General features: G+C 45.8%; 1 protein-coding gene across 6 annotated transcripts in view; it reads right to left on the bottom strand.

Annotated features, from left to right (window-relative positions):
* LOC109853669 overlaps positions 1-22651 on the bottom strand; it is a 192388-nt gene that overhangs the window by 56317 nt on the left and 113420 nt on the right. For 2 of the 6 annotated variants that reach the window (XM_020425993.1, XM_020425994.1), the window contains one exon: positions 6301-6382. The exons of the other annotated variants lie outside the window; for them this stretch is intronic. In XM_020425993.1, the coding sequence (XP_020281582.1) occupies positions 6301-6382 (82 nt within the window). The remainder of the gene's footprint in view (positions 1-6300; positions 6383-22651) is intronic. 6 annotated transcript variants of the gene reach the window in all.

Raw genomic sequence — 22651 nt, 5'->3', positions numbered from 1 at the left:
GTAACGAAGAGAAGAACGCGAAAAGAAGCGGCACACCGGAATGAGGCGCTTCGTTCGATCAAAGGTCGAGTCGTTGAGGGCACAAGACTCTTGCCGTGGCATCGATAAACGAGTTCTCTATCGCGTGTGCTTTCTATTTTAGCTCGTCGAGATGACATTTTCGCCATATGGACGACGAACGAAGAATAAACGCACAAGTTTTATTGACAAATTGATAGATAATAAATAACAAGGCTATTACATCCCATTATATTGCACACTTGAGCGGTGTTTTGACAAACGCAGAAAGAAGACATCACGGAAGAGTTATGAGATTACGACTCGAATGAGAGCCGAAGAAACAAATTGACGGTTTGAAGATACGAGACAACATGGTCAAAGTCGCGCGCGATACGACAAAAAGTCGCGCGAATCTCGCGCCAATAATCGCGTTCCTCTTCTGTCAATTGATTACAACGTAATAATTCTCTTCCCCACCCCCCGCGTCGTCCAATTTATGTCAATTCTTTTTCAAGACGCGGACATGTGGCGTCAAGTGCCACGCTGGGCGGGACACAGATGACTGCACGAACGGAATATCTCGACAATGAAGCTCAACAGGTTGTCGGCGCGCGAGTTCTCCCGTAGCGGCAATTAACACAGATGATTCTTTCGTGTAACCCTTCATCAAGAGGAAAGGGGGAAGGGGAGGGAGGGACGACGACTTCAGGAAGCGCGCAAGACGCATCCGCAGGAGTCTCCTAAATCACTTCGTCGCTACATCGTTGCGAGAAAAGCGACGGGCGGACATTTTCAAACTAGATGACCGAGAAATACATTAGCGCTCACGTAATCTCACATAAAACGGTGTTTTTATCTTGAAATTAATATACAACGCGTAACAACATTTTGTTGTTTGTTTCATTTCCCATAACCCGTGTCCCGTGTTATTCAACGCCACTGGTCGCGCGGAAGATAAGAACTCGAAAGTTTTGCGGAAGACTGTACGCTACCGAGAGCGTGCCCCGGCGAGCGGTTAGCATTAGGCACGATGACGAAGAAGGCCAGGGAGACTCTCGGCGAGATGATAGCGAGCGCGTTCGCTGACGGCTCGCATCGGTCACACCGCAGGTGACTCGCCGCGGTCTGAGTCTGGCCTCTGCCCGCGACCCGCGTACCTGATTCCATCCCGTCGTGTCCTTCTTTGCCATCTCCAACTCCCGTTTTCTATATAAATATACTTCCTCCGCAAGATGCAGCATAATATTTTAACATTACACCTCAAAGTTCTTCTTCTACGCGCGCAGAAGAGAATCGCAATTTCTCTCTCTCTCTCTTGTTTTCTCTTTGAAAATAATTAAACAATTACATGAAATTAAAAAATTGAACAAATTAGCATCTTCGTGCGCGCGATCGTTGATTTCACATGAGTCTGACAATTTAAGCAATTTTAGTTTTTCATACGCGAATCTCTTTCTTCCTCTCGCTAATGATGACTCGCGTAGTAACATTCAAGCGCGCAACTTTTCTCGCGCGAGTGAGAAAATTTCCCTCCACAAATTCACGCGACCGTTGATTACCGTGTACGTACGTGCGGCGCGCATAAATTTCCCAGTTGACAAACGGAAAAACGCTCTGCCTACGTCGAACGTCGTCGTTGCCGAAGGACCCTGCGACCTTCGGCAAAGTTAATGACGACGCGCGAGTGGATGCATCTTGTATATAGAGAGCGGCACAAAATTTTCCGCGCGCGCGCTCGTCAGCGCGCATCAACACATTTCGATGTGTGATGTATTACTCACCGAGTGTCATCGGAAAACGGTTATGTGACCCCGTGTGTGACTCGCGCGGGTCGCGCACGCCGTATTTCACGGCGCACACATCGAGCGCACATTCGCTTCGTCAGCGTTCTGATCACAATTGACGCGGCTTCGCGAAGCGATCGCGCGAAGCAAAGGGGCTCTTCCGAGAAAGAGAGAAAGAGAGTGTGTGTATGTGTGTGTGTGTGTGTGTGTGTAAGACACAGAGCTGCTTTATCTCGGGGAGCGCGTAAGAATAAATAAAGCCGAACGGTACAGCGTGTGTCTTTCACGTCCCGGGATTTTTAGCGCGGCGTCGAGAAGTTGGGATGTCGCCTTAAAGGAGCTCTTAACGAGCCCCATAATACGTATCGTAGACAAAATAACGTAACGGCAATTGGATACCGGTTTTTCCCTTTGTGATATCTATCTCGCATGCACAGACTTTTTACACGCACGCAGATCCGCGATGTAATTAATGTTTTATTGATTATTATCGCGTGCCGGAATTGTGCGCGAGAGACGCGTGTGCGGAATAAAGGAATCGTTTGCGATCGTTCTTGCGCGCCAACGTCGCTTCTCAATCGGAGAAGGAGCGGGGAGAGGGGGGGGGGAGGAATCTCGCAGCGCGGGCAACATCCGGAAAAAGCGTGACCGATCCCCCGGAGTGATCGCAGTTTCGTTCGACGATATCGCAGCTCGGCTAATTAATCGCGAGCATGTCGCACGTCCGATGGTTTCTCGAGCGGGCGGGATATAACCGCCAAGAGAACGACGGGCCACCCACACGACGGGCCGCGGTATCGTCGGCAAACGTAAATTAGCGACTTATCGTATCACCGGGGTCGTTTAGGCCTCACGACAGTCAGGTGAGTCGCGCGCGAAAAGCAAAGACGAGATCTCGTGACTGACTAACGTCCTCCTGAAAGCGCGCTACCTGCGCCCGGTAATAACAGCGCCACGACTGTGCACAAACCTATATCCTAGAGTAACTACGAGTTTCTACTACACGAGAAATAACAACTGACAATTCTAGAAAATATCTCTGATTTTTTTTTTTTCAAACTGTCGTCGCGTATTCTGCACATTTCCGAGAATTACTTTTAGAGAGAGAGAGAGAGAGAGACTGGTTTTCTTTGTGACACACAAGGTTTCGGATGTGACCCAAGCACGACGGGATTACCTGAAGCCAAGTCTTCTGCCCTGACCTCTCCCTGAGGGAAGATCCAAAGGTCAACGAAGAATGTCGACATAGATTTTACTTCAGTAATGAACTTCTGGGACGTACAACGCAATGGGAAGAAAATCATCAAAGACACTTATTTTTCTCTTACGACAAGGGTCGATAATAAAAGTTAAAACCGATAATAAAAGTTAAAAAGTTGAAAAGAAGGCGATAAGTTTTTCGAATCCCAACGATCTTTCACCGTTAGACGCTCGTTACAATACAAGAGGTGCGTTTGCTTTGGGCGATTACGCGCTTCGAGCGTCGGTTTATCTTTGTTCTACGTTTGAAGAGCAATAAAAGCGAGGACCGATCCTTAAAGCGCACAAGCGTCCGAAGTCAACGCACCTCTGGAGAGCGAGACATCGAGTGGTCTCTCGAAGTATTTCGAAAACTGTAGCACACCGTTTATGATAAGTAAGAAATGTTTGTGACACACAATATTTGAAACGTAATTGTCAAGATTAAGCTAACGAAGAATGCTTTGCAAGTCACACAAATTTCTTCATCGGCTTCTCAATGAAATCAAACGTACGCGCGATACGAGACAATTGTTCGATAAAAAGCCACTAAGATGAATTTCGATGCGATGCAATCGATGTAATTTTTAATTACTCGAATGACGCAAGTCGTCTCATTACAGATGACACAATGCCTCATTAGATATACGTTTACGATATCGTGTGGTCACGATTTGATACCGGGAATTGATATCTATCGAGAATGTGTCAGCGTTCGTATGTAATCCATTTAATGTTGAATCGAACTAGCAATAAATTCACATGACACAATAAAAATTACGTAACTTAAAACAATTACTTACTTAAATAAAATAAACTCCACGTATCTCCGATTTGTTGTTTTTACCGATCACTATGCACAAACAAGACAAACGATTCGAACGAGATTTATCGATCTTGCACGAATAAAAAAGATTCGCGATTGAGAGTCCGGCATTAGGCAAATGAAAGACGGAGCAATTAAATTCTCGGTGGAAGCCAGACATATGTTACCGCGTGTCTGTGACGCGACGGTCACGGTGATCGCGACCTCGAGATCGCTGATATCGCGCATTACGCGACAAATCGCCGGCCTTCGTGTATGCACACAGCTCTCCGCCGTAACGAGAGATTTGCCGATTCGTCCATTGTATCGGTGCATCGAGCCGCATTAACCGCATTCCAAGGTCCAACGACGTGGAATTTATTGCCGGGACGCGAGCGGCAGAGGACGCCTCGCGCGGGAAACTGAGACGCGGCGCGTTTCTTATCGAAAAAAAAAAAAAAAAAAAAAACGAATACAAATAAATCTTGAAAATTTATGCATATGCAAAATAAATCAATTAAACTAACGGAAACATTTATCACGTATAAAGTAAATTTTTATTTTTAAATTACTTTGTTTCTTTTAATAAAACAAAATTGACTCAAATTCGACAGAATTCTGATCAACAATGTAAGAAAAAAAAACAGTTCTGTACGTGTTAAAAATTCGTTTGCACTTTTCGAATCTGTCTATAGTGAAAGTTAAAATTTTGCTGAGAGAGTTTCGCCGATTTTTTGCACCGACCTAAGTCTCTTTCTCTCTAGCAAAGGTTAAAGGAATTATTACCGCGTCCCTTCGACGCGGGCGATTAATCTTCTCTCCGGTGGGAAGACGGCTTTTCGTCGTGCGACCGGGCTCCACTCGCGTTTTCTCCACCTTTCGTCCTCTGCGGCTGCCGATCGAGAGAAGAGGAACGTTTTCGCTCGCGCGCTTATCTCGTCACGATGATCTGCCGACAGATACACCGCGTGCCTTGACACGTAACAATGCATGCATGAATTAATAGCGGCCGCTGCGCCGCGCTCGTACTTCTCGCCGCTTACACAGAGATTCTACATCTTTATCGCAACCTGAGGTGTCATTTGCTCGGGACGTCGCTTCGCGGCGAGTTTTTCGACTTCGGCCTTGTATCACGAACGATTCAAAAATCCGGGAGATTTTCCCAGTGTCTTTTCAAAAATAAACAAATGTAAAAAAACTGTTCTGTGTGAGACAAATACTTTATGAGTGAAAATGAGTGAATGTCTGAAAAAAGACATTTTTTTTAATTACTATCTCCCACGAGATATCCCTTTCAGCGAGCCGAGAGAATTGCACAACTTTCTCGCGAATTCAATACGCTCGCCGGTAGTCTTCGCGGGGTGCTGTTTCACGAGTTATTAGACGTAATTGCCGTCCTGAGAGAGTCTCTACGGGAGAAGAAAGAATAAAAATGGAAACACGTTGGCCTCGTGAAGAGAATCGAATCCTCCCGAGAAGAGAAACGGCGAGATGAAAAGAGAGAGAGAGAGAGAGAGAGAGAAAGAGAGCACACGATGAAAACGCGAAAGGTTAGTGGTTCAATAAATTCTGGCGATCGATCGGGACGAACGTGCCGCGGCTTCCCGATCGATCTCGTTGTCGATTCCCCTCCCTCTCTCCCACTTGTTTCGCGGCTTCTAACGAGTCCGGTGAACGATAGAACGCGCTGAAACGAGATATTAATGATACGTTGGCTCGGCTTATATTGCTCGTGATAATTGGATCGCGTCGCAGATGTGATAATTAGTGTTCGCGACCGAACACGTCAAATATGCTACAACGGAACAACTGTATAATGAGGATGTGCAATTGAGAACGGCCGTTTCGCGTATAATTTATTATCACCGATCCTTTTTAGGCACGAAAATCCCTCGTAATTAAACGATTATCTCGCGCTACCGATTGCAATATTTAAACGCGCTTCGATTTCACATTTTCTTATTTTCTTGTTTATTTATTTATTTTTTATCTTTTTTTTTTCGTCATAAATGTCCGCAACTCTGTGTGTTTGCCATTCTTCCCTGAGCCGCCGTAATATTTTCATACTTCAAAAGTTGAAATAAACAAAATATCGAATCGTCGTAGGATCTTTTGCATTAGATTTTAGAGAAATGCGTCTTGGTTAAAAAAAAAAAAAAAACTGCGGAACACAGAGCCGCGTTAAAGAACGAAAGGCCAACACTCTCGTAAATCTCTCAACCCACGTATCTCTCTCTTTAGGCGCTGCACTTTCAGCGGACGGCGTCGTTTCGTTTTAAGATTTCCTCGCGATCGAGGCGCGCACCAAAGTGTGAGAATTCCTCGGGGTACGCGGCCTCCGACAATGTGGCAATTCGAGACAGAAATATGGCTATCGGTACGTTACCGAACCGCCGAACTCTTTGTCGGCAATCGGATTATGACGAAATATATATTTTCTATGTGTATATATATACATATATATATCTATACCTGAGACACGATTTTCACGAAAGGAGCAAACACTCGAGCGATTCTCAACGTTCGTCTTCGCGCTCAATAACATTCTGCTTACCTGAAACAAAAATAACACACGGTATTGTAGTGCGATGATTTTTCTTGTAAAAAAAAAAAAAAAAACAAAAAAAAACATACTTCGCGATTTTGTGTAAAACACTAAAGTGCGCGAAAAAAGTTGTACGATCGTCGAGTTTCGACGACTTAGGCGATACCGCGTGTCCTCCGCGTTACAGTCACGTAATAATAACAACAAACGATACGGGAAGTGGCAAGTCACACAATCTTCGCGCAGCGATATTGAAACGATACGTACATACGTATTATCCATTCAGAAAGGCCAAGTACATACGAGAGAAATCACGTGGGCGATACAATGCGGGGTGTAGTCGCTCGCTCCTGTCACGGTGATCGAATTAATCAATAATCTATGATAATTAAGTTGCCACACGTGTCTGATTATGGAGAACGACGTATTTATTTACACATGTTCGACCGAACATCGCCGATTGGTAAACGTGTTGTCACCTTCACGTTGTTGCTCACATTCTTAACATGAATATTACCGTAATGGCACGTAAGTACAAAAAGTTTATTACGTACTAAGACAAATTCGACATAGAATGTGTCGACACTGCCAACATCACAGTTTTCCACTTTGATATCACGATTTGGGCGTCGAAATCTTTACAGCCGGAGCAGATTCACGACGACGACTTGCACGACGGTCACGTGGGCAGGACACAATACCAGGGTGCGGCTTCACCTCTGACACACCGGGGTCTCGACCTATTCTCGCACACGCGGTCCGGGGATATATCATTGTGCTGAGGACTCGCAACGTGCTGCCCAACCCACGTGCAACGCCAACACGCAACGAGAGGACTCTAAGCTCTGAACTCCTCCGTTGGAATTTCACCGCTTCGGGAATATGACTAAGACGCGAGCGGGAGACAGGCCGGTGTGGCAAGCGCCTTCTCGTAGGTCTCGTAAAAGAAAAAAAGTCTGACGTGTGGTGAAAATCAAACGCGAGGAACTTACGGGAACCTATTGAAAGAGACCTATCGACCTTTGTGTTTCAGCCGTGCTCTTTTTTTTTTTTTTACGAAGATTAATACACTCGCGCGCGATTCAAAGACTATATACGCTCGCCGTACTTTCCTATAGCGTGTATCCTATTCAGAGTAACGCGTCGCGAGAAAACGTATGTAAAGTTTGCTTTGGATACCACAGATTGTGCCGTTAGTCTTTGGCCCAACCTTTTTTCTCACCCACTCAACGACGCTTTTTACCGAGTTAACACGTCCGAAATTGGCGTCCACGTGAAGATCCATGCGGAACGCCCACGGCGTCTCATATCTTACGGATGAAGACATTTACGACAATTCCCGCACGAGCAATTCTTTCACGTGCGTACGCACGTACGTGCGCACTGCGCGTCTTTCGACGGGCGTGCGCTCGCTCTGTTTTGTTTTCAGACGGTATTGCACAAAAAAATACACCTTTAAGAAACTTAAAAACAAATATATAACAATACGATCCGTTAAAAACTATTTTTCTCGCTGCAAAAAATTCTGTAAATTAAATAATGTATTTATTTTACACGTACACACACACACACACACACTTTCGGACTAACACCGGAAATTCGAGCGACGGAGTTTAACGGAGTTTGTTGGAGTTCCGCGCAAACACCTGTTTGTTCGGAACGAAATCTCGTAAAGATAACCTCGGATCGCGAAACCTCTCTCTCTCTCTCTCTCTCTCTCTCTCTCTCTCTCTCTCTCTCTCTCTCTCTCTCTCTCTCTCTCTCTGTTTTGTGATCGAAAACGCGAACGCATTCGTTACGCTCTCACGTTTTCTTGAAGACCCAAATATGTATCGATCTTTGAAAAGAAAGGTCTGGGAAAATCAATCACAGAACGCGGGAGACGCCTGCGCCTCGGGCGTCGTAAAGCACATTTCTTGCATATACACGTTCTCCATATATACGTTTCACAAACGAGATAGAGATCGGCTGTGAATTATTCGCCCAGCACGCAATAATTGCATCGCTTAAACGCAACTGTTGGGGAAGAGAGGGAGAAATTGCTTATGCGCGCGCGCAATATAATAACGTCCATTATCGCGCGCTCGGCTCTAATGCCAGTTGAACAATCTAAAGTGCCTACAAATATCGCACCCACAAGTTAAGTAGTTCGAGGCGAGGAACAGAAGAAATTGCGCTAAGTAAATAATTACATCGAGCGAGACATCTATTTTTTTTCGAGAAAAAAAGTTCTCTCGTTCCGAAACGCACTTTACAAGACACTTGGCGCGATTCTGTGTTCACACATCACGCGGTCCTCTTCCTCGCGCGAGGGATTTGCATTTCTCAACAAAACGAAAAACACACAGGTTTATTCTATCGGAAAGAAATACGCGGACAAGCTTTAAGTGAGCGTCACGGCCCGCACGGCTGAACCTCCACGGCGTGGTCACCGAACAAGAAGCTGTCAGGGTCGGTGCCGTTGCTTATTTACGCGCGCCGCATCCTCGGCAACAATTGCGTAGGCCACACACGCCATTAAAGCTTCGACCTCCGCGTAATTGCGGCCGGAGGTCAAACGTGATATCGTTTATAAGAGAATCGCGCGGAGAACGCGATTCCGCGTGAAAGCTCCCGTCTCTCATGTTGTGACTCCGCATCGCAATGCGCAAGAGCCGGTACTTTGTTGTCATCGTATCTCAAAATGAACAAAAAAAGAAACAAACATAAAGATTTTTGCATTTTAAAGACCTTCGATGCGATTATTCGTGAAATCTTTCAACCTTGACGGAAGAATTTCCGAGAAAGTGCAAATAAAACATTTCGCACTCGCACACATAACATTCCGCGATAACCGATAGGCGAAAATAGTTTGCTACCCGGTTGCTACGTGTCAGCTACTCCGTTACACAAGCGCGTCGCTGACATTTCTGTTATCTGCAAGTAACACGCAACCCGACTGTACAAGCCTGCGAGTATTCGCGGAAGGATCGGGACGGGAAAGAAAAGACGCCACGGGTCTCTCTCTCTCTCTTTCTCTTTCTCTCTGTCTCTTTTTCTCATTCTGTTCATCTCTCATCGCATCCGCCGTCCGGACGAAAAACTTTTCAGCGCGGAAGATACGTGCTCTCTCGCCACGGATGTGTGCAGCCGCGTGCAGATTAGACCGTTTTGAGAAACGATATACGCGCAGACACGTGTGTGTGTGTGTGTGTGTGCGCGCCGGTCATTGCGAGAGATCGCACGTCGCCGCGGCGGTGCAAAAGTCAGAGGTGACGTGTCATCCGCGATTGTACCGCGTCGCGTTGTTACAATCGCGACATTAACGACGGCAAAAACAGCTGCGAGACGACGAAAGGATCCGTCGGTCGGTCGGTCGGTCGGTCGGTCGGTCGTTTCTGCTTGTTATTCGCGACCGTCGTTTTATTCGCGCCCGCAAGAGAATCACTTGCCGTTACGCTACGATGGATTATTATGTAACAAATCCACGCGCATCTACTCGCGAATGGTTTTTTTTTTTTTTTTTTTGGAACAAAGTTATTTACGACTCTTGTAATATAGATTTTACGCTTTTCATTGAAACGTCGCGCGAAGCTAAATGAATTGTGTGATTAATGCGCCGATTTGCAAGCGTTTTGTTCGAGTCGACGATGAATATGCAACACACGCGAGACGTCAAACTTTTCCCCGATAATCACACAGTTGCGCGAAAAACACGTCAATGAAGTCTAAAAATAAGTTTGGTTTAGTTATCTCGCATTTAAATTTTCTTTCGAAGATTTGATACGCGCTGTAAATTGTTCTTTTTTTTTTTTTTTTTTTTTTCAGAATATTAATCTACTTCTTCTTGCGTGAGATGATATAAAAGTTTCATTGTGCGCCCGCACACGAGTCTTGTATTACTTTTGAAAATAGCATTAAGTCCGACTTCCTTTGCTTTTGTAGATACGGGCATTATTGTATCTGGCATAGGTGTAAAGTGGGTCAGACCACATCGCGTATTTATAATACCGCCCTAAGTAAACATTCAAACTATCTCAGCGCGTTTATCCGCGCGTAGATATGAATGAGAAGAACGACGTGAAAGAGAAATTTCACGCACACACGCCGACCGAGTCGGTTTTTTTTTTTTTTTACAAGCGTGTGAAAGCGTAAGCGCGTAAGTGGTGATGATATGCATCGCGTACGGAACAAAGAATTGAACTCTGAACTCCGACGCGATCTTTCTCACCCGTGAAGTAACATATTTTTTTTTTTTTTTTCACTACTATCAGCGATATGTGAGAGAGAAATACTTCGAACGAATATTTTATTTTCTGCTTCGAAGCAACACGAGAGAGATAACTTTTTGCTCGTTTCTCAAACGGGAGCGACATTGTCGAAAAGTGGCTCGTCACAAGTGGCGGCAGACTGTATAGAATTCGCTCTAGCCGCTATTCTATAAGTAACCGTGTTGCGTAACGTGTATTATGTAAACGCGAGTCTTCGGACGTACTCTTAATCTACATTGTGCCGCGTTGCAACCGCGGCCGTGTGTTATTGCTGTTTATAGATAGCTTAGAGCAAACGTATACAGGCGGGGGTACTGGTGTCAAACCGCTGCGCGGTTCGGCGTTTCCGATCGATTCTCGAGTTTCCACGACGACGAACATCAACGCGACATCGAGCGGCTCGTTTAATTCTTAATCGATTGATACGAGCGCGATCTCGCCTCCTTCTCCTTCACGATCGATCGCGCTTCTGAGCGCAGCCGCTGCCGATCTCCGGCAACGACTTCCGGCGTACGCGATATGAGATTCCGTTTCAAGCGAGCCGCGGGTTTATTGGCAAGATCTGGGGTGAATCTTATTGACCTCCACGTGGTACATCGCCATAACTAATCCCTGAAGCGCTGAATCGAAGAGAGAGAGAGAGAGGAACAAGCGTACACAGAATCGCTGCCTACGCGATTCCGCTACGGTTTCGCGTGCGCAGAACCGAAATTTTATGCACGTAATATACAATAAATATAAATAAACAGAGAAACGAATGTTGGTTTCGCGTAAAAAGCGAAACAACTTTACAATAATAAATAAAAATTTTTTCTCTCAATTAAAAAAATCATATTTCTTCGTGAAAGTGACATTTATAATAAATTAATTCGTAATAAATTCCAAGATTATATCACGTTAATTAATGTTCAGTAAAGAAACGAAAATAAAGTTTTAATTAAGTTGGCTAACTTTGCGGCAAAGTGTCTTTATTCTTCAAGGAACGATCAATTTATCGTGTCGTGCAATATAAATTTCGTTTGTTTTTATCGAGTTCGTTTTGTTCCACGTTTAAAGAACCGCTGAGAACCGCTGACCCGCATAGACCGATTGCGAGGCGGACCGGTTCAGGTCATGGAAGAGGCTTCTCGCTCGGAGGTCGTATCTTCCACGAGCTTACGAATGGAATATGGACCTCTTCAACCTCGGCCCTTCGCGCGCGCGTTTAAGACGACGTTTATTCGGAGAATATAAAACAACAAAAAGCCCCTCGAACTGGGCTTCAAGAGCGGATGAAAAAGTGGATCAACGAGACAAATAAAAAAGGGGAGATGTACACCCGTGAGAGAGACCCGATCGATATACTTTCAAGTGTCAAGCCGGGAGGATCAAGATAGGAACGCTGATTGGTGTCGCCTTTCTCATAACTTCGCGCGTGTATGCAGATCACCTTGTAAAATAATATTAAGAGATTAACATACCTCGGCGAGTCTTTGGAGAAATCTTCGACCGGTTGGCAACGCGCGTTTCACCGATATTGGAAAGCGATCGGAATGTAAAACAAGGGAGAAAAAGCGAGAAAATCGTTAAATATTTGATATATATATTCACCTTACCGGAGAAGAGACTTTGTATAATAATTAATTCTACCATTGATAGGACATCGATGAGATAATTTTTTTTACACGGAGAATTGCAAGCAACCGATGTGTAATTTTAACCACGTGTTAAAAATAAACAGTCTCGGTTTCGTGTTGTTTTTTTTTTCTCACTTTCCAACACGTCTCATCCTTCCATGACTCATCGAACGGTCCTACCTATCAACTTTTCGAAACTTCGGGGATAACCGAGCTGCGGGCCACTGCCAACTGAGAGAAAGAGAGAGAGCACCGTTCAACGATGCCGACACGAGGCGGTCGGAATATATTGCGAGGGAAGGGAGAGAGAGAGAGAGAGAGAGAAATAATTGAATCGCTCGCAGTCACCGTCAAAATATCCGGCAACATACGAATTACCGTGGCTCGCTACGATTAGCCCCCTCTTTTTCAGTCCAATTACAGCCGAGCGCCTCGATGCGCCTGAAATTCGGCCAACCGAGACACGCACGCACGCCCGCGCGCGATCAATGTTCGCCCGTGGAGCATTACCAGCATTTTGGACGATCGTTAGTCCCTTTTTCGAACCGCGCACGATCGGGGCCCCGGTGGGCAGGTTCGAGCTTACGACCCCGAGCACTCTGACTCGTCCGTTTCTCTGTTCTCTCTCTCTCTCTTTTTCTTTCTCTCGAAAGAGGTCGTATGACCTCACGGCGTAGACGCAACCACAGGCTTCCAGGTTCAAGCGCGGCGCTGTGTGTGCATATGTGTGTGAGAGTCTGACGTGTGCGCATAGAAGGTTCGAAACGTTGTGGTGTGCGTGCGACGCCTCGTAAGGCGATGGAATGCGCCCGTCCTCCCAGTTGCCCCGGATGGATGGCTTTGTCTTCGCGATCTGACGCGTCTCGTTCCGAGGAGCCACGGTTGCGCAGTATCGGTCCCGTATCACGGGTGAACGACTATTCTGCGCGCGCGCGCGCAGGGAACTCTAATCCACCTTAATCGAATTCCTTCGCCGAAAATAGAAATAAAGAAAACGAGTGTCGCTCGTTAAATCGTCGGTATACCGATATTGCGAGCTGTGTATTATTGAGAGCAACGATCAATCAAATTCTGCTTCCTCGTCGTGTCTCTCGCGGATAAAAAAAAAAAAATTTGTCAAATGACGTTGTCCCGAAGTACAAGACAGAAATACATACATTTTAAATTTCGCGACGCCAAAAAACGCGATAGGACATTCTTCTGTCATAAATCAGGATTTAATTTTAAATTGTGCAACGTGCGCGAACGTCTTTGCGCAAATGAGCCTTCGGAGAATTCCGCTGACTTTCTCGACGAAAAAAAAAAAAAAGAATCGGTTGGACAATAGGAAGAGTTAGTCATTCCTGAATATACGTGCTTATCGCGTACAGAACTAAAAACTGCGGAACACGGTGTTTCTTTTTTTTTTGTTTACGAAGCACGTACACGTACTTGTATTTGCGATAAAAAAAAAGTGCTCTCGAGAGCAATTTCGAATTGTCGTGTCAGACCGCTACCGAGTTGCGCGTCCCGCGCTTTGACGACGTCACATCTCACACTCTCTGTCATCGATGCGACAGCTAACGAAGGTTGAATTATGAAATCAATAAGAGATATCGATTCGATCGCCGTCGTGAGACGACTGCCGTTCGAAGGTGTTGCGCGCGCGCGGCGTTACAAATGATCGATGGTCGAGAGAAGAGGATTCGTCGGAGTTATGTGTATAATGAAGGAACTATGTATGCGCCGAGAAAGCTGAGAGCCGCGCGTCGCACAAATGTCACGCAAAGTAGACACGACACATATATCCCGAGATCGATCTTCGTATCACATCAGAAGAAATTTCGAAATAAAAAACAAATCGAGATTATACCGGTTAATGTACCGGTAAACTATTAGCAGATAAGATTGTCAGGAGACGTTAGAGAAAGAGATAATAAAACAAAGTCAGACCGATCGTGCGTAATGACAGAAAACGACAAAAAAAAAAAAAAAAACCGAAAGTTTACGTGAAATAATTAATGGATGGCGTTTCACGGCCGTTTTCTTGCACACAATCCCTCCTCTTTGGTCTTTCGCAATTAATCACCTCGTGGCGATCACCGACTGTCCGATCGTATTAACGAAGCAAATCTCGTCTCCGCATTTCTTCTGATATTCTCTCGATCTAAAGCGCATTTTACAAAATGGAGGCACGCGCAATTTGCCGCAATTTCTAACGCATAAATCTCGCGCGTACGGCACTTGTCTCTGCGAACATGTTCGCAAATGTACAGTGATCGATGATGATTTGTCGTCCTGGGCGAGAGACATAACGAGGGACACGCGCCGACGGAAACGGAGCAGCAGCCTCGGGATATCTAAGTTTCTTGACGACGACGCGGGGATAGAAGAGAAACGATTTGTTACGCGCGCGATAATGAAAGACCGTGTCCCACATTCGCGACAATAACGAAAGAGACGCGTAAGAACGCCGACGACGCCGCGGAGGGAGGACGAGAGAGAGAGAGAGAGAAAGACCGCACGATGGTGTTATAATGAATGGATCGTTCGCACCTCACCCACGCCACACATCTCTCTCTCTCTCTCTCTCTCTCTCACTCTCTTTCGAACCGTTTGCCGAGCGCGCCGAGCGATCGGCACGATCTCCTAGGAGGTAGAACGGCCGGCCGATAATTAATTACTCTGAGTGATCGAGGGCCGTCGATCCTACCAAGCGCCGCGTCTCCGTCGGGAGTATCGCGCCAATTTGTCAGAATAGTCACGCGCTTTTCACGCCCGCCGTCGCGATCGCGGCTGTAATTTGAGTAAAAAGAGACCGCCGTCTCTCTTCGTTTTGCTATTCAACGTAAAAGTCGAAAGATCTCCACGCACGATGTGTTTGGGAACGACGTGGACAAGAACGTGTGTGCTTTCGGGAACTCAAATATTTTCTTAAATCGAAAAGTGCCGCTCACACACTTCTCGCTACTTATTCATAGCGTTCTCATTGATCGTGGACCTTTTCGTGGAGACATCACGTACCGGGTGGCCTCGTACGAAGAGGGCACGGCGCCGCACCTGCCAGGTCATTAGGGTATAAACGGCAGGTAGAATGTAGGATCTCTCCGAGAAGACTCTCTGGGAAGAAGAGACACGTATCTCTTTGTCCCTCTCATGTTCCTATTTTCTCCCTTCTTCCCTTCCCGACCCCTCTCTCTCTCTCTCTCATTCTTTCTCTTTTTCTCTTTCTCTTCGTCTGTCTCTCTTGCCGCGTATGAGAAGAAACGTGGTAGGGCGAGGTCTCGAGAGGTGGTGGAAAGACCGCAACGAGAGGAGGGGATGAATCCTATGGTCGGTTGAAGAAAGGGACGAGAGAGGTTGAAGAAGAAGAAGAAGAAGACGAAGAAGAGGAAGAAGAAGAAGAAGAAGAAGAAAGGCACATCGAGAGAGGACCCAGGAGGAGGTACCCGTCACGAACTGCGGGCTAATTGTCCGGGAGATTGCTCCTGCAGCCTGCTGTGCGCTGCTGTTGCTGCTGATGCTGCCGTCTGTCCTGCACGTTGTTTCCTCGACCTCGAGGCAACCTCCGGGCGTCCTTAAGATCTTGATCCCGCTTCAAGATCGACCGAGTCTCCAGCTACGCCGCTCCGGAGATGGGATTATTGTTTTGCAGGGATGGATTTACGTCGGCGATTTCTGGCCTGTCCGTAATTGTAATTGATGGCGGTGGAAACGTAATTAACCCCCGCTTCGGATTTGCGATTTTGATTAGGCGAAAGGTCGCGCGTGACCGCGAGGGGAAGGGAGCGAAAAAGTCCGGGGTGTAGATAAGGATGTACTCAATATTCACAGATTGCAGAGTCTCATCTCTTCTCTTATAACTGCAAATCTTACGAATAAAAAATTTTCATTGATGATATATTACGCAGAAAAAAAAATGAAACTATTTTTTACGCTTTTTCCCATCGCAATCTTCCGTTTCCCCACTTTATTCCGTGATGATCGATACAAATTCCTCTCGAGAAAAAGATTAGTACAAACCATGGTTTTTAAAGACTCATCGCAAGATACATGAACACATCTTCGTTTCAAAACGCAATTGTCGGGGGCGGCACACGCCTAATCGTCGAAATCGAGCTTGGGGAGACAGACTCGAGCCGAGAAAAAAAAACTGTTTATATTTGCCGCCAAATTATCGACACGTCGCGAACGAGCCAGTCGTTCTGCCAGATATATATCGGCCGTTTCGCATGCTCGACAACGAGAGTCCGTGCTCGGGCTACCGGCCCGTGCAAATACAGACGCGGCGAGAGGCATCAACGTACGTATACAACGAACGACGTTTATATACGTACCGACGTGTATACACGTACGTACGTACGCGCGCGCGCGCGCACACGCTCGCGCGTGATTCACGATGGGCGCTGCGGATAGCCGACTCTCGCGTAGCAGGAGTTCGGAGCCCAATGACGGAGCTCACGGCCAGTCAGCCAGTACTAATTAACCGTGGAATGCTGTATCTAGATTGAAATCTGGGTGACCCGACGCCCCGGGGCCGCCACCTTGGCTCAACCTCGGACGCTTCGTTCGCGGAGCTCACCCGAGGGTTCACCCAAGCTCGCGATGGTCAGTCAGTTGAGATGGCCACTGCTAAGACTCCGCGCACACGTCTCCTGTATCTCTTCCTCCGGTGTGCGCAACACGCCGTGTGTTTTATGACCGTGCGTGTGCGCGACCTCGTGCGCGGCGCGTTAAGCGCAATTCAGACCAGATATCTATTTGCGCGCGGACTGTTATGGGCAGCGCGTTTTGCTCTCCGCGAATGACGGCGGTTCCCGCTGCGGAATGCGAGTGATACACGCGACGTGTATTTGCGTACGGATATATGGAACGTGGTTTAAGTCGTGAGTTAAGCTCAACGAAAGAGAGGAAGAGGAAAAGAGAGGAAGAGAGAGAGAGAGAGAGAGAGAGAGAGAGAGAAAGAGGGAGAGAGAGAGAAAGAATCAGAGGAAGGTGTGGTTGCACACACAACTCTCATTTCTTAACGACTTGTTGAAATTGCGAGTAGAGATTTATATAAAAAAATAATACAGAATATTTTAAGCAAGTAAACAAACAATTGTGACATTTATGATCACATTTTTCTGTTTCTTCCTGTCTTTACGTAATGCCGCCTACTTAGCTGCAGAAAAAAAAAAGAGTCCGCTCGGCAGCGCGATGGTTGTGAAAACACAAGGAGGTCACGTATAGGAGGTCGATTTTTTGCTGGGAAACTCGGCGGGAAAACAATGAAATCCACGTGGTGGAACGGCGATTACGTAAGACGAGCACCGCGCCGATCGCGGCGCATAGATAATTTAGTTTACACGGAACGAGTTTACATCGCACAAAAAAAAAAAAAAAANAAAAAAAAAAAAAAAGGAATCGTGAAGATATATTTATTACTGCAGAAAAAAGTAAGATAATAATGACGTTATAATAATAAACAATTATGTTGCACCGTCGAGACGGCGATCGCGCAACGGGAAAGAAAAATAATTTAGTTTACACGGAACGAGTTTACATCGCACAAAAAAAAAAAAAAAAGAAAAAAGGTATCGTAATCAGCAGTTGGATACCGTCGACCATTATGTCCGTATCATACATACGCGATCGTAAAGGTCATCACGTTATTTTCGCCTCCGCTATCTTCGCCGCCGCGCGTACGTAACCTTTATCGATCGGTATCAGTGATCTCATTAAACATTAACAATAAAATGTCGCGATACCGTGACCCATTAGCATATTATGCCGCGTCGATATTAACTCAGCGCCGATAGCGATCAATTCGTTTTTCCCGCGCGAAAACGATTTTATCGCCACGACGACGACGTGATAAAACGCCACGCTAGAAATCAACACGAGATCGATAATCCACATCGTCGTAACGCAGGAGAGACTTTTGCCTCGCGGTACGCGCGGTCCCATTTATACGTATAATTAGTTAATGCGATCTCTCTGCACGTTGTATACGTCGACTTTGCTGTGACGGCACGTATTAATCTGCCGACCGATATAATGAAGTCTTTTTATCGCGAGAGACCGGTATCCGAGATGGCAAAAGTGGCCAGAGGTTGCCCGCTAAGGTAACGCCGCGCAAAGTCGCGTGTTGTTTTTTCCTTCACGCGTCGCCGAGCGCGAGATCAAAGGTCGGTGGACAGATCGAGGAATCCACTTACCGTCGAGAAAACGCATTGACGTTTATTCGCTTTTTTTTTTGCCCTCCCCCTCTTTCCCTCGCGAAATCAGAAGAGAATTACTCCCGTTGTGTCACAATGCAATAAAGAGTTCTTGTTTTTCCTTCCTCCTCGATCTCGATTAGATAGTCGCGGAAGACAAGACATGAGATTCTGCTTTTCGCAGTTTTTCCAAAGTCCACAAACTTGACAAATCGTCGCAAAACAACGCGATACAACCCCGGCTCTATAATTCACAAACCGGGAAACAAAAATCCATACGCGAGACTTGATGTAATATAAATTTAGATAATAACGTGTGATACACTGCGCGCCGCACATCGATCTAATCGGTAATAATCGGCTGCCACTTCGTCCAGAAATCCATTACCACGCCGCCAATATGATTTAGCCGACATCGTTACAAAAGCCGATACATCTCGGGTGTGTTTCCCTCTTCCCCTCCTCTCCTCTTCTCCGCGACTCGTGTCTCGAGTATTCCACACAGTCTGGCTGAGTCTGTCAAGCGTCGCGCGGGTATAAATCCCGAGATTACAGCGTGAGTTATTTCTCACGGCGCGTATCGCTTCTCTTCTCCGTTGAAAGAGAAGTAAGTATCGGGATTGATGTCATAAATAAAAAAACGCAGAAACGCACACGTGAGACGTGTGAAAAATGACACTTTTGCCGAGGAGAGACTCGATTCGTAATGAAATCAGAATCGTTTAAGAGAGAATTCTCGTGGTATACGATCTCGAAGTATAAATAAGTCGCGAGACTTCGCGATTAATTAATTTTTCTAGAAAAGTTCGTATTTCATCGCGTTCAATAAAAATTATTGGACAGATGCGTCGTTAAACTGTCGCGACGGAAAATGTATATATTCCACCGCGCTAACGCAACTATAATAATCTTGTTTGAGGAAATATTTTTGTCGTTTCTTTTTTTATTTATTTATTTATTTTTTTTTTGCACAAACACACACGCTCCGTTAATTGCCGCTTGAGTCAGACGTCGCGTCGTTGCGTACACGTGCTTAACAGTATTTCAGACTCGTAAATGCGAACGATAAGCACCGAGCGTTTCAGAATCACTCCGCCGTCCGTACACGAACGAAGAATCTGTCCTTCACGGTTCACATGCGTTTCCCGCGAAGAGCTATCACTTTTTGCTTCGCTCCGAATTACGATTCGAAAGACTCGGCCAATTTATATTTGCGCGGTTATGTAAAAATATCTAAAACTACTTAGTTTCAATTTTATATGTTAGTTAGTTATATCTAAAACTACTCAATTTCTCAATTTTGTACGCATATATTGTAGTGTGTATATGTTGGGTTTATTTTAAAGATAAATTTTCTAAAACACACCACGCTGTGACAGTAAACCAGTTTTCACATTGTTGCGGAGCGACGAAGTGACGCGTTCGAAAACGTCACACACGCACGTCACAGACGTACGCATCGCGAAAAAAAAACGTTTCCGCGAAGCTGACAGTTCGACACGGTCGTAAAGCCGCGGGCACAACCGTACGCGCCGCGCGGACAACCTCCAGGTTAAGTTGTCACTGTGGCCGCGGTATCGCCTCGTAAGAAGAGGCGAGGCTGACCGGCGAGGAAACATAAGCGTGGAATCATCCTGAAATATAGCCAGATAAAAACAGCAGGCTACGACCTGCGGGACGTGCCTGTAGTCAGGTCGGGTTACGCATCGACTTTACAAACGACTGACCTCCGGCCCGTGTCCACTCGAATCGAAGGAGAACAACGAAGGGAACTAGCGAAGAAGATACCTGAACCCACGGACGAAACAACCGAAATAACGTCGGAAAAAATTCAATGTAATTTATATCTTTTTTTTTTTTTTACGATATTTCAGAGCATATAAAATAGAACACGCTGTTACGAACTTTAGCAAAAAGCTTCGAACACGACACTTACGCGAAAGTCTCTCCGTTCGCGCTCTTTCTTCTCTGCGAATTTAGAGAGCTCTTCATTTTTGTGCCGAATGAAATAACTTAATAACAGAAGTACGTTCCCTCTCGCTCGCTCGCGTATTCGCGACGAGGGACGAAACAAGCGCGCGCTTGTTTTTTTTTGTTTGAGCGAGTCGCGTATTTCACGCCAATGAAAACCGCACGTATTATTACGGTCGATCGCGGCGGGACGAGAAATTCTCCGCTGCGGTCGACCGTGTCCGAATAGATACATGTATCTACGCAAGAGTTATATGCAATGTGGACAAAAGAAAAGTAGACAGCTAGATCGTCTAGCGAAGTCAACGTCCGAAAAGACGTTCGCGCTTGAGAAAATCCGCGGAATTTCACATGTCAATCAATTTCGGTCTGTCGAAACGAAAACGCATGTATTTATTACACATTTTGTTTGCAAGCAGAGAAGACAATTATTTTTTATTTCATCAAATAACGCGCATGAGAGCGTCGTGAGTCGATAATTTAATTTGCTCAAGACACACACACCAACATAAAAAAAAAAAAAAAAAAATATTCTCGAGGAAAAAATTAATTCTGGCAAAAACGTGTTAGAGGGATTTTTACGAGAATTCCTGAATGATTATACTCGTGCGAGAAGGCACCGGTAATAGTCTCCGGTTCTCAAATAAATGACGAAGAGAGAAAGAGAGAGAAGAAGCGGTGAACAAGAAAAGCTCGAGATGTTACATTTACGCCCACCGAATCGTGCCCGAACGAACCCGGACGAGGTAAAGGGTAGAGAGAAAGATATTAAGGATCCGAACGGATTATGCGTTTACGATACCGTCCTTCGCCATAAACGTCACGTATCTTTGGCTAAAGAGAAATTGTGGTGGCGCCCTTCGTACCTTTATTAGCGACGTGACTTCGCCGACTTCCGGGACGAAGAGGACCCGAGTTCTCAATGGGGAAGCAAGTGGGATACCCGCGCTGCGAAAAAAGAGGCGCGATGAGCCGTTTTATTTCTTCTCCGTTCTCTCCAAAAAAAAAAAAAAAACAATTACGTCGATCTAAAAAAAAGGACGCCGGAATTCGAAAAAAAAAACACAAGTACTCGAAAAAACAATTTCAGAAAAGCGCATCCGAAGGGAGTTTATTTATAAAAACGGTTACGCGCGTGCGCGCGCATACTGTTATTTGGAGAGATCTGAAGACAAAAGTTTTTTACAAAAGTTTTTGAAAGCGGCGCGTTTCGTAGCAATATTATCGGTGGTTTTATTTTACACCGTCTGCGCGCGCTCGCACAGCTTTCATCATGCGGGTACAAAAATAGTCCGTCGACGCGAAAGGACGTGTTCTCCGGTAAGAAGCTCCCCGGAGGAGGACCCCGGTGTCCTCTCCCGATTAAGAGCGAGCTTGCGTTCCGAGGTGCTCGTAACGCCGATCTAAGAGCCCGTACCTGTCCACGGTCGGGGTAATACCTGAAAACATGTCTCTATCACGAAGGAGAATCTCCCTTCGTCCGGTAACGCCTTCGCATAAAACCGACGTTTTATCCCGTCTCCAGCGGCTGCGACGTGTTTACGGCGTTTCTATAGTCGACGGCGCAATATAACGAGAGGGAAACACCGAGCGAACGGGAACGCAAAAGAGGGTAGAGTGTGTCTCATGGGTGTAAGAGGGAGAGAAGGGGATGGAATATTTTCAATAGGGGGCGGCATCTAAATTAAGAGACAGTCGGAGACGTCGAGGTGGCGCCGACCGTCGAGAATATCGCGCGCGGGCTTTTTCTACCCTTTTCCGATTTCTCATTGGCAATTTCGCGCGAATAATGCAAGCGACGCCTTCGCGATCCAACAAGTCCCAACTGCTCTCCCTTCCTCTTTCTTTTTTTCCACCTTTTCGCAAAAGTGTTGCTCCCTTCTCTCTTTTCTTCTGCTTTGCATTCGCACACACTTTTGCGTTCGTCCAGTCGCATCTTAACTGGATTATACAGATTGCGATAAAACGATATTCCTCGTTGTTAATTTAAGTGAACAGCGCGCGTATTATGCTAATTGTACGGAACGTTTCGATGAAACGAAACGATAAACGGAGAGACGTTTTTTTTATGTGTTAATCGATTTCGTAAGTCTGCGAAACTTTGGTTAAAATCACATTTCCGACTGAGATAATGAAATTTGCAGAAGAGAAAGAGAGAGAGAGAGAGAAATTAAAATGATAAATTTAAAATTATCGCAAAATTGCACAGAGCGAAAATTAATTCGCGAAATTCTCATGCTTATTATAGATTTATAAACTGCG

Source organism: Pseudomyrmex gracilis, unplaced genomic scaffold (assembly GCF_002006095.1).
Source record: "Pseudomyrmex gracilis isolate BER0280 unplaced genomic scaffold, ASM200609v1 scaffold_52, whole genome shotgun sequence".
Taxonomy (NCBI): Eukaryota; Metazoa; Arthropoda; class Insecta; order Hymenoptera; family Formicidae; genus Pseudomyrmex; species Pseudomyrmex gracilis.
This window is presented reverse-complemented; position numbering and strand designations above follow the sequence as displayed.